This window comes from Saccopteryx bilineata, chromosome 1 (assembly GCF_036850765.1).
Source record: "Saccopteryx bilineata isolate mSacBil1 chromosome 1, mSacBil1_pri_phased_curated, whole genome shotgun sequence".
Lineage (NCBI taxonomy): Eukaryota > Metazoa > Chordata > Mammalia > Chiroptera > Emballonuridae > Saccopteryx > Saccopteryx bilineata.
This window is the reverse complement of record NC_089490.1, coordinates 346,085,922-346,101,305: the sequence shown is the minus strand read 5'-3', so window position 1 is coordinate 346,101,305 and position 15,384 is coordinate 346,085,922. Positions and strand designations below refer to the sequence as shown.

Sequence of the window (15,384 nt, the reverse complement as noted above, 5' to 3'; positions counted from 1 at the left end):
TTGACCTGGTAGTAGTGTCAGACTTTATCCCTGAAGGGGGTTTCTAAGTTGCTGTTCTAGCAGTAAGAGGAAGACTGATTAACATCTATATGTCAACAGTCTTGGGGATGTTCAGAGCACTTGGAAGAAGAGATACAAAGGAAAAGATTGACTTCTTATGGATCAAAGACCTGGAGTCTTTGAGAATCAAAATAGATTGAATTAATGAAAATGTGACCACAATTATATTCACAATCTTGTGAAATGGGATTCACAGCTTAACAATTAAATAGAAAATTCTCATCCATTTTGTCTGTGAATTAAGGAAAGAAAATTATTATTTTAGAAATATTTTATTTATTGATTTTTTAGAGAGAGAGGAGTGAGAGAGAGAGACAGAGAGAGAGAGAAGGGGGAGGAGCAGGAAGCATCAACTCCCATATGTGCCTTGACCAGGCAAGCTTGAGGTTTCGAACCGGCGACCTCAGTGTTCCAGGTCGACGCTTTATCCACTGCGCCACCACAGGTCAGGCGAAATTATTATTTTATTACAATAGAGGAATACTTAAAATTGTATTTTGAGAATTATTGCTCTATCTAGCTGCTCGAATTGTCCAATTTCCCTCTATTTTTATTGACATTTGTGAGTGGATCAGGTTACATGATGGATCAGAATTTCCCAGCATTCTTTGGGTTCTGGGGACATGTCATTTTGGTGATGGCTGCCTTGACATTCTTATTCCTCAGCATGTAGATGAGAGGGTTGAGGATAGGAGTGAGAATAGCATATACCACATTGCCCATGACATAAAAATCCAGGGGCAGGTCAGCCCTGTAGGCCACGTAGGATATGACAATGGATGAGTAGTAGGTGCCAACCACCAGAAGGTGGGAGCTGCAGGTGGAGAAGGCTTTTGAGCATCCTTCTCGGGAGCTGATGTGAAGCACTGAGGCCAGGATGCGGGCATAGGAGAGAAGCACCAGGAGAAGGGGCAGGAAGGATACCACCATGGCGATGCAGAAGCCCATGAAGGTCTGGGGTGTGGTATCAGAGCAGGAGGCCTGGACCACAGCCAGGTGGTCGCAGAAGCAGTGGTGGATGTGAGCAATATTGTCAAAAGCCATGTGGGCCTGACCTGTGGTGGCGCAGTGGGATAAAGCGTCGACCTGGAACACTGAGGTTGCCTGTTCGAAACCCTGGGCTTGCCTGGTCAAGGCACATATGGGAGTTGATGCTTCCTGCTCCTCCCCCTTCTCTCTCTCTCCCCTCTCTCTAAAAATCAATTTAAAAAAAATCAAAAAAAAAAAAAAAAAAAAAGCCATGTGGGATGTCTGTACCACTGCTGGGATGGGCAGGAGAAGGGCAGTGAGCCAGGCGCTGGCTGCCAGAGCAGCATTGTCTGTGGGATCATGAGGACGGGGTAGTGCAGTGGGCGGCAGATAGCCACATAACGGTCATAGGCCATGACCACCAGGATGAAGGCTTCAGAGCAAGAGAAACTGAAAGAGATACATCTGCAGGAAACAGGCAGGAAAGCTGAGGAAATGGTCCCCAAGTAAGAGTAGGGACAGCATCTTGGGGACAGTAGAAGTGGTGAGAAGGATGTCCAAGGCAGAGAGGTTGATCAGGAAGAAGTACACGGGCTTGTGGAGGCTGGGCTCTGTGACCACAGCCACCAGGATTAGGGTGTTACCTGCAAGGATGAGCAGATAAACGAGGAGAAAGACAAAGAAGATAGGCAGAAAGAGAGATTTTGGCAGAGAGGGGATGCCCATCAGGTAGAAGATGATTGAGGCCTCCTCTGATCCATTACAGGCTATAGTCTGCATAGTGGATTAAACTGGATGCCAGGAGGTGGGAAGTAAAAACAGCAGAACCAGACACGTCTGGAAACCAGAATAGTCAGTGATTCTGGAATGAGAATTAAATAACGATCACTGTATAGTTGAGGTAACCACAATGACTTTAAAAGAAAGATGACGGGCCCTGTTTTCATCCCATTTCAGAATCCCCTCTTTCCTTTTTTAATCAAGTATGGAAAAAGTACCTATGATATGCAAAACCAGGTGTTATATGCTGGTATGTAGTAGACAGTTAACAAGTCAGAGAAGATCTCCAATCTCATGGCTCTGAAAGTCTAGTCATTAGAGAAAGACATTAAGCAATAAATTGCATAATTACTTAATTGCAGTTGTGTTGTCTTATGGAAGAACTTCGCTGGCCCTCTTTTCCATGTCACTTTTGATCCTTTGAGGGATGTCAGATCTCTTAAACCAGGCCTCTCAACTCTTTTCTCTTTTGGCATTGGCTTTAATTTTTTTAAAAGTGACATCTTTGTCACAATGTTGCTAGGGAAAGTTGATTTCTCCAAAGTTTACAATAACATGTTGTCTTCCCACCATAATTATTAACCAGGCAATGGGTCCTCTCTCTCTTGTTGGCGTGGTGCTGTGGTTTCGCCTGTCTCCATCTAAGTTGAGTACTCTGTATCCTGTCTTTGGGTGTAGGGCTCATTGTCAAGTTACAGTAAAGGGAGTGACGCTGAAAATGCTTTTGGTGGGAAGAGTCCCTCCTGACTGGAGTCTGAACTGATAATGGATTGTCCCACAGTTGGGTAGCAATAGAGAATCCAAGAATATGTCTGTGTCACTCCATTGAACTCGCCTCCCTGCTGGCTGCTGCCACTCAGCAGGTGTGCCTGTCTAACTGTTGGGTGCCCACTACTGAGCAAGCTTCTCTAGTCCCTGGTCAGAAGTTATCATGTGAATTGGGAAGGCTAGGGAGGTGAGGTTGATAGACGGGAACTAGAGATCTGCTTGCAGTCACTGCTCAAAGCCAAAGCACTCTTCCCAGAGAAATAAGAAGGGAACATTTGCAACCCACAGACCTGGGGGATTTGAGCTAAGGAAAGTATTGATTCAACTTCCACTTTAGACTTGTCCCTCAGACCAAGCCACACCCTCCCCCCCCCCAGCTACCCACCAGCTAGTTCATATTGATATTGGTATGACTATATCATTGGTCCTGATGATTCAATGAACAGTGTTCCTCTGATTTTCCTAGAGTCACCTCTGACTTCTTTCTTTTCACACAATTCTTTTTTTTTTTAGTGAAAAGGGGGGAGGTAGTGATACAGACTCCCACATGTACCCTGACCAGGAACCATCTAGTAACCCCATTTGGGACCAATGCTCAAACCAATGAAGCCACTGGGTGCAGGTGGAAAAGAGGGAGAGAAAAGAGGGAGAAAAGCAGATGGTCACTTCTCCTGTGTGCCCTGACCAGGGGATTGAACCTGAGACTTTTACACACTGGGCTGATGCTCCATCCACTGATCCAACCAGCCAGGACCCACAACAACTCATGCATAAAACTACCAATGTAAAAACTGGAGCCTGACCAGGCGGTGGCGCAGTGGATAGAGCGTCAGACTGGGATGCGGAAGACCCAGGTTCGAGACCCCGAGGTCGCCAGCTTGAGCGTGGGCTCATCTGGTTTGAGCAAAAATTCACCAGTTTGGACCCAAGGTCACTGGCTCAAGCAAGGGGTTACTCGGTCTGCTGAAGGCCCATGGTCAAGGCACATATGAGAAAGCAATCAATGAACAACTAAGGTGTCTCAATGCGCAATGAAAAACTAATGATTGATACTTCTCATCTCTCCGTTCCTGTCTGTCTGTCCCTGTCTATCCCTCACTCTGACTCTCTCTCTGTCTCTGTAAAAAAAAAAAAAAAAAACAAACAAAACAAAAAACTGGAAAACAAATTTAAAAAAATTTTTTTCAAGACCAACCAATTTTCCCCCTGAAGTCCAGAGACTGCACAGGGACTTTCCCAGGTGCCACAGGCATTGGTTGTAGAGTCACCACCTGGACTCAGGTCTTTGATTCTCAGGACAGGACTCTCTCATCTATGCCGTGTTTCCTGGAGAATCCAGAAGTTCAGGTTCACAGGTGAGATAATGGTAGGACCAAGGCTTTCTATTTCCCTTCCTGTTTTTCTTTTTTAATTGATGACATGAGACAAATTTTTATTTCAGATTTAATCTGATTCTGTATATGGCAAGTACTAAATTGAGGGTTGGTACTTGGCAATGCAAATCCACTTGAAATAATGATTCAGATCAGCCCCCAGGACCTAGCAAAAGAGTGAACCTGCTTTGTCCCAAATGGAGAGGGTTATCCCTTAGTTAATCAAACCCCATCCAACACGTCAGTCACCAGGCTTTACTCACACCCAAAGGGATGCAAGGTGCACTGCCCTGTACCTTTCTGCTCTCAGAGAAGCAGTCACGGCTGATGGCCCCAGGTGAACGCAGAAACAGGACCAAAGCCAGAGGGGTCCTCAGGGGCCATCAACCTAGCTGCCCCTCTCCTGCCTCCTCTGTCCCACTGCTTTGCAGGTGGAGGTAGGGATGCTGAGACCCGGGTGGAGAGCTGACACATGCTTTTCACTGCCAGGCGGTGCTGACTGTCCAACAGGCAGACTGGCATGTGTGGGTCACCAAAAGGCAGGGGGCACCAGCAATACTCCCTGAAAGAATTTCACGTTTGATATTTCAAAACACTATTCTTCTTTTATTTTGAATAACATCCTTCAGTTGAGTGACGCAGCCCTGTGCTTAGGGCTGAAAGGGTGCTGTTTCTCAGGGCTCAAAGCCTGCACGCACCAGCAGATTCTCCCTGTCAGGACTGTCCGTGAGCCAGGTCCAGTGCTGGTGGGCACAGAGGGGAACACATAGCCAATCTCCAGAATGAACGCCTTACATACTTTACATACATCATCGCTTCTCATCCAGCCCTGTCAGGGAGTGGTTATGCCCCTTCAGCAAATGAGAAACTGGGGATCAGAGGACAGGCTGGTGAGAGGTTGGCAGCTGAGAGTCCTGGATCCTGGACCAGTTCTGCTGCTTGCTGCTGGGACTTTGGGCCCCTGAACCTTTGTTTTTCTCATCTGTTCGGTGAGCTTAGAGGAAAAGCCCACCTAGTGAGCACCGGCTGCCAGCTGGGTTCTTTACATTCAGTATGTCACATGGATCTTAGTGGCTAAGTGTGTGGGATGTGAGTCGCAGAGGACTGGATTGTAATCCCACCTCATACCTTCAACTGTGTGACATGGAGTATGTTCCCCTCTCTGAACACTTTTCCCTCATTATGACCTCCTGGGCTTGTTGGGAATCTTTACTGAGAGAATGCTGGGCAAAACTTGCACAAGAACCTGGAACATGCAAGAGTGCAAAGTTTGCTAGTGTTTCCAATGGTTACACTGTCATCAGTCTTGCTTTCCTGTGGGAAGCCCTTGGCCAAGGTGGCTTGAATACCCAGACCTGCTAGGATACGTGGTCTCAGGTCTCACAGCCCACGTTTGCACAGCCAGCTTGGATCCTGGTTGCCTGCCTCTTGTGCGCATCAGTAAATCTTCTTCATCCCTGGTTTATAGGCTCTGGCCTCCCTGCCCTTGTCTCCCCACCCCAGCTTTCTCTGCCTGTCTCTCGGCACTCTATCCCTAGCCTTTCTCACCTGTTAAACCTGGTCCACACTGGTGTTTCTTGTGGTGTCTCCGTGCAAGGTCTTGTTGAAGGTTGCTATGGCCTATGAAACTCTCAGCAACTCCTTTCAGGGAGATCTCCTGGGTTACTTCCTCAAGGTGGTGCTCCATGGGGCACAGCATCCATCATTCCTCAGGGATCAACTCCCTGGCACCTCCTAGAGCATGTGGGAAAGGAGGAAGGATGTCCCTAGGCGCTGCTGATGAGGAGAGGATCATTAACAGCCCTCGAGGGCTCAGCACTTTACTCCAGTGCTATAGCCTTCATTCTCATTATGAATCTGACTGATATACCTGGGATGGATCACCTTGTCTACCTGACTTTGCTTCTTCTTGATGATTTTGGAGAGCTTTTCTGCCATGAATACTCTTTGGTAAATAGTTACATGGGACACAAATATCTTCATAATTTGTGCCCATTCTGAGAGATCAAGCACCTTAACTCTTCTCCAGATTTTCTCTCTACCAGTCCAGTTTCCTTCCTATTACAGCAAAAACCATCAAGTGTTGCCCATAAACTTGTATAGATTCATATCTCTTTTCATTTCATCTTCTAAACCTATCAGACAAAAAGCCAGACTCATTGCCCAAGATTTTGCCCACTGCCCACTGACAGGATTTATTTTCTTTATTTAAAATTTTAATTTTTTGATTGATTTTAGAGAGAGAGGGAAGGCGAAAGGGAGAGAGAGAGAGATGAGAACATTGATCTGTTCTTGTATGTGCCTCATCCAGGGATTGAACCGATGACCTTTGCGTATGGAGGCAATGCTCTAACAAACGGAGCTATCCAGCCTGAACAAGATTTACCTTCTTTTTTTTTTTTTTTTTTTTTTTACACAGAGACAGAGAGAGAGTCAGAGAGAGGGACAGACAGACAGGAATGTAGAGAGATGAGAAGCATCCACCATCAGTTTTTCGTTGCAACACCTTAGTTGTTCATTGATTGCTTTCTCATATGTGCCTTGACCGCAGGCCTTCAGAAGACCGAGCAACCCCTTGCTCGAGCCAGCGACCCTGGGTCCAAGCTGGTGAGCTTTTGCTCAAACTAGATGAGCCCACGCTAAAGCTGGCAACCTTGGGGTCTCGAACCTGGGTCTTCCGCATCCCAGTCCGATGCTCTATCCACTGCGCCACCGCCTGGTCAGGCAAGATTTACCTTCTTGTTGATTATTCAGGGCTCTCCTGAACAGGGCTGTAATGAGCAGCAGTCTACTTTTGAGTGGTCTCAGTATGTTTTGAAAAACTACTTGTAAATCAGGGCTGAATTTTTTTCTCCCTGGGGGAGTTGATTATAGGACACATCCTGTAAGGCTGCATGTTAGAGTTGATGGAAAGGTGTCAGTGTAGCAAGACTGTGTGTTATGGGAGTCTAAGCCAACTGCTCATGCAATTTACTTGTGCCTTCAGGATCTGCTTGACCTAATATGACATTGCAATTGATGACTGGATGTTTCTGTACATGTCCAATTTTATATATTGTTGTTCAAATTAATAAATACATAAGGAACAGCCTAAGACCCATAGTCATTGAGAATTCCCTGGTTAGGCATTCAGTCTGCACCAGGATCATAAACTATTTCTCAGAAGGATAACAGTTGTCTACAGAAAAATATATGGTCTGACCAGAAGGTAGTGCAATGGATAGAGTGTCAGACTGGGATGCAGATGACCCAGGTTTGAAATGCCAAGGTCACCAGCTTCAGCCTGGGCTCATCTGCTTTGAGCAAGGCTCACCAGCTTGAGCCCAAGGTCACTGGCTTGAGCAAGGGGTCACTTGGTCTGCTAAAGGCCCATGGTCAAGGCACATATGAAAAAGCAATCAATGAACAACTAAGGTGCCACAACAAAGAATTGATGCTTCTCACCTTTCTCCCTTCCTGTCCGTCTGTCCCTATCTGTCCCTCTCTCTGTCTCAAAAAAGAAAAAAAGTATGGGTTCACGCTAAAATTCTAGGACCAGTGCTATGATTCTCCTATTCTAGTGTATGTTACCTCAAAAATTCAGATAGGACTTTAAAGTTTTGGCTATGACAGAATAGCTTGTTTGAACTAACCTTCTTGCTGAAAACAACTACAAAAGCTGGACAAAATATAAAAAATTGTTTGGCCTGACCAGGCAGTGGCACAGTGGATAGCATGTTGGCTTGGGATGCTGAGAACCTAGATTTGAAATCCTGAGGTCACCAGCTTGAGTGCAGGCTCATCAGCTTCAGCATCGGGTTGCCAGCTTGAGCATAGCATTATAGACATGACCCTATGGTCACTGGCTTGAGCTCAAGGTTTCTGGCTTGAGGAAGGGGCCACTGGCTTGGCTGGAGCCCCCTGGTCAAGGCACATATGAGAAAGCAATCAATGAACAACTAAGGTGCCGCAACTACAAATTGATGCTTCTTATCTCTCTCCCATCCTGTCTGTCTGTCTCTGTCTATCCCTCTTTGTCTCTCACTAAAAAGTAAGTAAGTAAGTAAGTAAGTAAATAAATAAATAAAACAATTGTTTGAAGGCTTCAGAGAGCAACCAATGGCAGGTCCTGAAGAGCTGCAGTCCTTGGGAGAAGAAAGGCTTGAGAGGTGAGTTCCACATGACTCCAGCTTTTTACCTGAGGGCATTTCCCAATTTGCAGGACTGGGAAACAAAGCTGAATTAGGAAAGAGAAGGCTTCCTACGCTGAGGAGATCTAGTGTTGAAATGTGGGTAACCAAAGGCACGGACACTGAGGAGCAAAATCCTGGAGAGAAGGATACTGCAGAGCAAGAATATCACAGTCTGTGTACAAATTCCCTCCAGGTCTTGACCATCTTCTATGTTGTACATGGATAGGGAAAAACTTGGAGAATCTAGAAGAAAACAATAGCCAGGAGGCTGCAGAGCTGCAGAAAGATGTGAGTAGCCACATGATTTTGGAGAGTCAGAAGGTAGAATCCATGTCCTGTCTCAATAGATGGACCTCAATATGTCCCCCAGGACTTCAGTTGAGACCCTGAAAATACCAGGCTGTAGGAGTAGTGGCTAAACTTTAAATATAAGGACCAAATTAGAGTAGATGAGGCATAGCACAGTCTACAACCAAGCCACAGCAAGGATAGGCCATTGGTATTCAGTTTGCTAGAAGAATATAACCCTTTTTGGAAGATGATAAATCATTTAGACCTGTAAAATTTTGTCATCTTCAATGTCCAGTACCCAATCAAAAAGTGTGAGGCATGGTTAAAAAGCTCGATAAGACCAAATGAGAAAAAAACAGTAGAAACAGAGACCCAGATGATTCAGATATCACAATTAGCAATAGTCTCCCTCCTCCAAACAAAGAAAAAGACAAAATATAAGAAATGAGGGCCTGACAAAGTGGTGGCGCAGTGGATAGAGTTTCGGACCGGGATGCGGAGGACCCACGTTTGAGACTCCGAGGTCGCCAGCTTGAGCGCGGGCTCATCTGGCTTGATCAAAAAAGTTCACTAGCTTGGACCCAAGGTCGCTGGCTCAAGAAGGGGTTACTCAGTCTACTGAAGACCTGTGGTCAAGGCACATATGAGAAAGCAATCAATGAACAACTAAAGTGTCGCAACGATAAACTGATGATTGATGTTTTTCATCTCTCTTTGTTCCTGTCTGTCTGTCCCTATCTATCCCTCTCTCTGACTCTCTCTCTGTCCCTGTAAAAAAAAAAGAAAAAGAAAAAAAAAAAAGAAATGAGGGATTACAAGAGAGATTTGGAATCTATAAAAAGGAATAAATGAACATTTCAGAACTGAAAAATATAGTATGTGACATAAAAACGTTTTGGTTAGATATAAATAGGAAAGGATAAGAAAAGGAAGGCAGGGTAATAGAAAATAACCAAAGTGAATCACAGAGGAAAAAATAAAGAGAAAAATAAAAAGAACACAAATGATTGCGGTACCTGTTCAATAGATCTAACATGCATGCAAAAGTCCCAGAAGTAGAAGAGAAAAACAATAATGCAGAAACAATTTATACTGAGATAATGTTGAGAAATCTTCAAAACTGGCAGCAAATCAGCCTACAGATTTAAGCTCAGCAAATCCCAAGCCAAAATACAAAAACTCACAAAGGAACTGCATTGCATCATAGTCAAACTTTTGAAAACCAGTTAAAGGGAAAAACTAAAAAAGTAACCAGAGAAAGTAAAAGTTTTCTTTTAATGTAGCAACAATAGGACTGAGAGCTGTCTTTTCAATAGAAACTATGGAAACTGACAGACTATGGATGACATTTTAACAGTGCTAAAAGAAAAAATCTCCTAGCCTAGAATTTTATACTCACCAAAATATCCTATAAAAATAGAGTTCATATTAACGTATCTCAGCAAAAATGGGATATAGAGAAGAACATCCTCAGGTTGATAAAGGGCATCTATGAAAAACCCACAGCTAACATATTTAATGGTGTGAAACTGAATGCCTTCTACTGTAAGATCAGGAAATAGATGGCCTATCTGCTCTCAGCACTTTTATTCAATATTGTGCTGAATGTTTGAGCCAGTGCAAAAAGGCAAAAAAAAGAAAAAGAAAGATAAAGCATAAATATTGGAAAGGAATAAATAAAAGTTGTTATATATAAATGACTTGATCATATATGTTAAAAACCCTAAGGAACCTAAAATAGCTAATAGAATTAATAAGTGAGTTTAGCAAGATAATATATAAAATCACTATACAAAATACCTATTTTATTTTTGTATACAAAATATAAACAATTGGAAATTAAAAATATATAAATGTCATTTGTAATGGTATCACAAATATAAAATAATTGGTGATAAATTTAATAAAATAGGCCCTGGCCGGTTGGCTCAGTGGTAGAGCGTCGGCCTGGCGTGCAGGAGTCCCAGGTTCGAATCCCGGCCAGGGCACATAGGAGAGGCTCCCATCTGCTTCTCCACCCCTCCCCCTCTCCTTCCTCTCTGTCTCTCTCTTCCCCTCCCACAGCCGAGGCTCCATTGAAGCAAAAGATGGCCTGGGCGCTGGGGATGGCTCCTTGGCCTCTGCCCCAGGCGCTAGAGTGGCTCTGGTCGCAACAGAGCGACACTCTGGATGGGCAGAGCATCGCCCCCTGGTGGGCGTGCCAGGTGGATCCCAGTCGGGCGCATGCAGGAGTCTGTCTGACTGCCTCCCCGTTTCCAGCTTCAGAAAAAAAAAATACAAAAAAAAAAATTTAATAAAATATATGCAAGACTATAAAACAGTGCTGAAAAAAATTAAAGGAGAATTAAATAAATGGAGAGATAAACCATAATTGTGGACTGAAAGCGTCAACATTGTTGAGAGGTCCAGTATGTCCAAATTACTCTATGGAATCAATGCAATCCTTATCAAATACAAGCAGACACCTTTCTAGACATTGCAGAGTCGATTCTAAATTTATATGGAAATGAAAGGACCTGGGATAGCCAGAACAATTTTGAAAAAGAAAAAGAAATTAGGCAAACATATGTTATATGATTTTTAAGATTCCATATAGAAAAAAGTAAAACTTAATCCTTAGCTCAGACCATGTGAAAATATTAATTCAAAATGTAATGTAAACCTAAATGTTAAAAACTAAAACTATTAAACTTTTAAAAGAAAACACAGAAGATAAATCTTGAAAGCTTGAGGTAGACAAAGATTTCTTAAATAAGACCCTCAAAGCAAACTATGTAAGAGGGAAAAAAGGTGCTGTGTTTCTCCATGTATAAGACGCACCATAATTTTGGGGCCTGAAATTTGAAAAAAAAATTACATAAAGTTATTGAACTCAAGTTTTATTCATCATAAAATTCATACCATTCCTCAACAAGCACAAAAAAGTGGGAAATGCAAGTAAAAAACCTACAATCACTATATAAGATGCACCTAGTTTTTAGACCCCAAATTTTTCAAAAAAGGGTTTATCTTATACATGAGAAAATACAGTAATTAGGCTTTATCAAAATTAAGAACTTCTACTCTTCAAATAACATCATTAAGAAAATGTAAAGGGAAATCAAAACTGGGAGAAAATAGTATTTATACATATACATATATATATATATATACTTGTTTTAAAATATATGAAGAACTCATACAACTCATTAATTTTAAAAAACCCTTGTTTAAAAAAATAGGCAAAATTTGATCAGACACTATGAAAACAAGGTATATGAATGGTCAATGAGTGCATAAAAAGATGGCCAACATTAGTTATCATGGAAATATGAAAAAACCATAATGATCTATGACTACACACTCATTAGAATAGATAGAATTAAAAAGACTGATCATGCAAGTGATGGTGAATATGTGAAGCAACTAGAATGATAATACGGTGCTTGTGGAAATATAATGTTTTGAAAGCAGTGGCAGAGTTACTTTAAAATAAAAGACACCTACTATATGACCCAGAAGTCTCATTCCTTGTTATTTTCCAACAGAAATGAAAGCTTATCTCCACACATATGCATAAAATTGTTCTTGTAAACTTTATTTATAATAGCCTCAAACTGGAAAAAACCCAAATGTCTATCAACCAGTGGATGAATACGTATATCCATACAATAAAATAATTCCTGTAATAAAAAACATGAAGTATTGATACATGCAATGAGATGAGTGACTTTTAAAATCAAAATGAACATTGCCTGACCCTGTGGTGGCTCCGTGGATAAAGCATCGACCTGGAACACTGAGGTCGCTGGTTCAAAATCCTGAGCTTGCCTGGTCAAGGCACATATGGGAATTGATGCTTTCTGCTCCTCCCCCGCTTCTCTCTCTCTCTCTTCTCTCTAAAATGAATAAATAGAATTGGAAAAAAACCATAATGAACAGAATCCAGACACAAACAATTATATACTGTGATTCCAATTATATGAAACTCATTTTTAATTGGGTTTTAAAATTTTTAAAAATTAGTTAATATTCAATATTAGTTTGTATTAGTTTCAAGTGTATAGCAGAGTGGTTAGGGAAATACATACTTTATAAAGAGCTCTTCTGATATTTCCAGTACCCAGCTGGCACCACGCATAGTTATTACAGTATTATTGACCAAATTTCCTATGCTGTACTTTGTTCACCCATGACTCTTTTGTAACTAACAATCTGTACTTCTCAATCCCTTCACCTTTTTCTTCTAGTCCCCCGACCTCCCTTTCCCCTGGCAACCATTATTCCGCTCTCTGTATCTAGAAGTCTGTTTCTGTTTTGTTTATTCATTTATTTTATTCTTTAGATTCCACATATAAGTGAAATTACATGGTATTTGTTATTCTCTGACTGACGTAGCACAATACCCTTTAGGTCTATCCATTTTACTATTGTAAATAGTAAGATTTCCTTCTTTTTATGGCCTAGTAATATTCCACTGTGTAAATGTACCACAGCTTTTCTTATCCACACATCTACTGATAGACACTTGGGTTACTTCCATGTCTTAGCTATTATAAACAATGCTGCAGTGCAGTGAACATAAGCATATACTCTTTCAATTGAGTGTTTTTTTTATATATATACCCATTAATGGAATCATTAGGTCATAAGGAAGTTTCATTTTTTATAATTTTTATTTTTATTTTTTATTTTTATTTTTTTGTATTTTTCTGAAGCTGGAAACAGGGAGAGACAGTCAGACAGACTCCCGCATGTGCCCAACCCCTGGCATGCCCACCAGGGGCGACGCTCTGCCCACCAGGGGGCGATGCTCTGCCCCTCCGGGGCGTCGCTCTGTCACGACCAGAGCCACTCTAGCGCCTGGGGCAGAGGCCAAGGAGCCATCCCCAGCGCCCGGGCCATCTTTGCTCCAATGGAGCCTTGGCTGCGGGAGGGGAAGAGAGAGACAGAGAGGAAGGAGAGGGGGAGGGGTGGAGAAGCTGATGGGCGCTTCTCCTGTGTGCCCTGGCCGGGAATTGAACCCAGGACTTCTGCACGCCAGACCGACGCTCTACCACTGAGCCAACCGGCCAGGGCCCATTTTTTATTTTTTGAGGATCCTCTATGGTGTTTTCCATAGTGGCTGCACCAGTCAGCATTTCCACAACAGTGCACAAGTTCCCATTATCATTCTCTCACCAACACTTGTTTGTTCATTTATTGACTATAGTAATTCTGACAGGTGTGAGGTAATACCTCATTGTGGTTTTAATTGGCATTTCTCTGATGATTAGGGACATTGAGCATCTTTTCATGTCTATTGGTCATCTGTGTGTCCTCTTTGAAGAAGTGTCTGTTCAGGTCCTCTGCCCATTTTTAACTGGATTGCTTTTTTTGTTGTTGAGTTGTATAAGTTCTTCTTAAATTTTGGATAATAACTCTTTATCAGATGTATTATTGGAGAATATCTTCCTCCATTCGGTAGATTGTATTTTTGTTTTGTTGATCATTTCCTTTGCTGTGCAAAAACATTTTTATTTGATGTAGTCACATTTGGGTATTTTTTGTTGTTTCTCTGGCTCAAATAGATATATCATAAAAAATATTGCTATGAGAGATGTCAGAGATTTTACTGCCTATGTTTTCTTTGAGGGATTTTGTGGGTTTGAATCTTACATTTAAGTCTTTAATTCATTTTTTACTTTATTCTTGTATATGGTGTAAAAAAGTGGTTTAGTTTTTTTTTTCATTTTGCATGTATCTGTCCAATTTTCCCAACACCATTTATTGAATAGCCTGTTTTTGTCCCATTGTATGTTTTTGCCTCCTTTGTTATATATTAATTGACCAGATAAGTATGAGTTTATTTGTGAGCTCTCTATTTTGTTTCATTGACCAATGTGTCTTTTAATGCCTGTACCATGCTTCCTTGTTTACTATAGCCTTGTGATATATAATAGTTTGATATCAGGTAGTGTGATACCTCTAACTTTGTTCTCTCTCAACATTGCTGTGGCTATACAGGGTTTTTGCTGATTCCATATAAATTTTTGGATTATTTGTTCTAATTCTGTGGGGGATAAAAGCCGTTAGTATTTTGATAGAAATTGTGTTGAATCTATAGATTGCTTTTGGTAGTGTAGATATTTTAACAATGTTATTTTTCCTCTCCATGAACAGGATATACGCTTCCATTTATCTGTATTTTCTTCAATTTCTTTCTTCAGCATCTTATAATTTTCTGATCACAGGTCTTTGTCTTCTTTTGCTTGATATGATTAAATGTATTCCTAGGTATTTTATTTTTTTGAAGCAGTTATAAATGAGATTGTTTTCTTAGTTTGCCCTTCTGACAGTTCATTGGAGGATAAAAAAATGCAACCAATTTCTGAATGTTTTGTATCCTGTCACTTTACTGAATTCATTTATAAATTCTAGTAGAATCTTTAGGGTTCTTTATATAGAGTGTCTTATCATCTGAAAATAACAGTTTTATTTCTTCCTTTCCAATTTGGATGCCTTTGTTTCTTCTTTTTGTGTAATTGGTGTGGCTAGGACATCCAGTACTATGTTGAATAAGAGTGGTGAAACTGGGCTTCCCCATCTTGTTCCTAATCTTAAGGGTAATGCTTTTAGTTTCACTCCATTATTATGATGTTAGCTGTGGGTTTGTGATATATAGCCTTTATTATGTTGAGATATGTTCCCTGTATTCCCACTTTGCTGAGAATTTATTTTTTATTCATAAATGGGTACTGGATTTTGTCAAATGCTCTTTCTGCATCTATTGATGTGATCATATGATTTTTATCCTTCATTTTGTGTGCTGTATCACATGAAATAATTTGTAGTGTGCCAACCTTGCATCCCAGAAATAAATTTCACTTGATTATGGTAGATGATCTTTTTTTAAAATGTATTGCTGAATTGAATTTGCTTATATTTTTTGAGGATTTTTGCATCTATGTGCATCAGGAATATTGACCTATAATTTTCTTACTTTGTAGTGT

The 15,384-nt window shown here is 41.4% G+C and overlaps 1 protein-coding gene across 1 annotated transcript; it reads right to left on the bottom strand.

The window, feature by feature from the left end:
• Positions 1 to 648: 648 nt before the first annotated feature.
• Positions 649 to 1,809, bottom strand: LOC136319580 (olfactory receptor 2AT4-like). Its single transcript, XM_066252774.1, is given in 4 exon segments — positions 649 to 1,104; positions 1,303 to 1,379; positions 1,382 to 1,479; positions 1,481 to 1,809. Coding segments are annotated over 4 exon segments (960 nt in total).
• Positions 1,810 to 15,384: the final 13,575 nt, after the last annotated feature.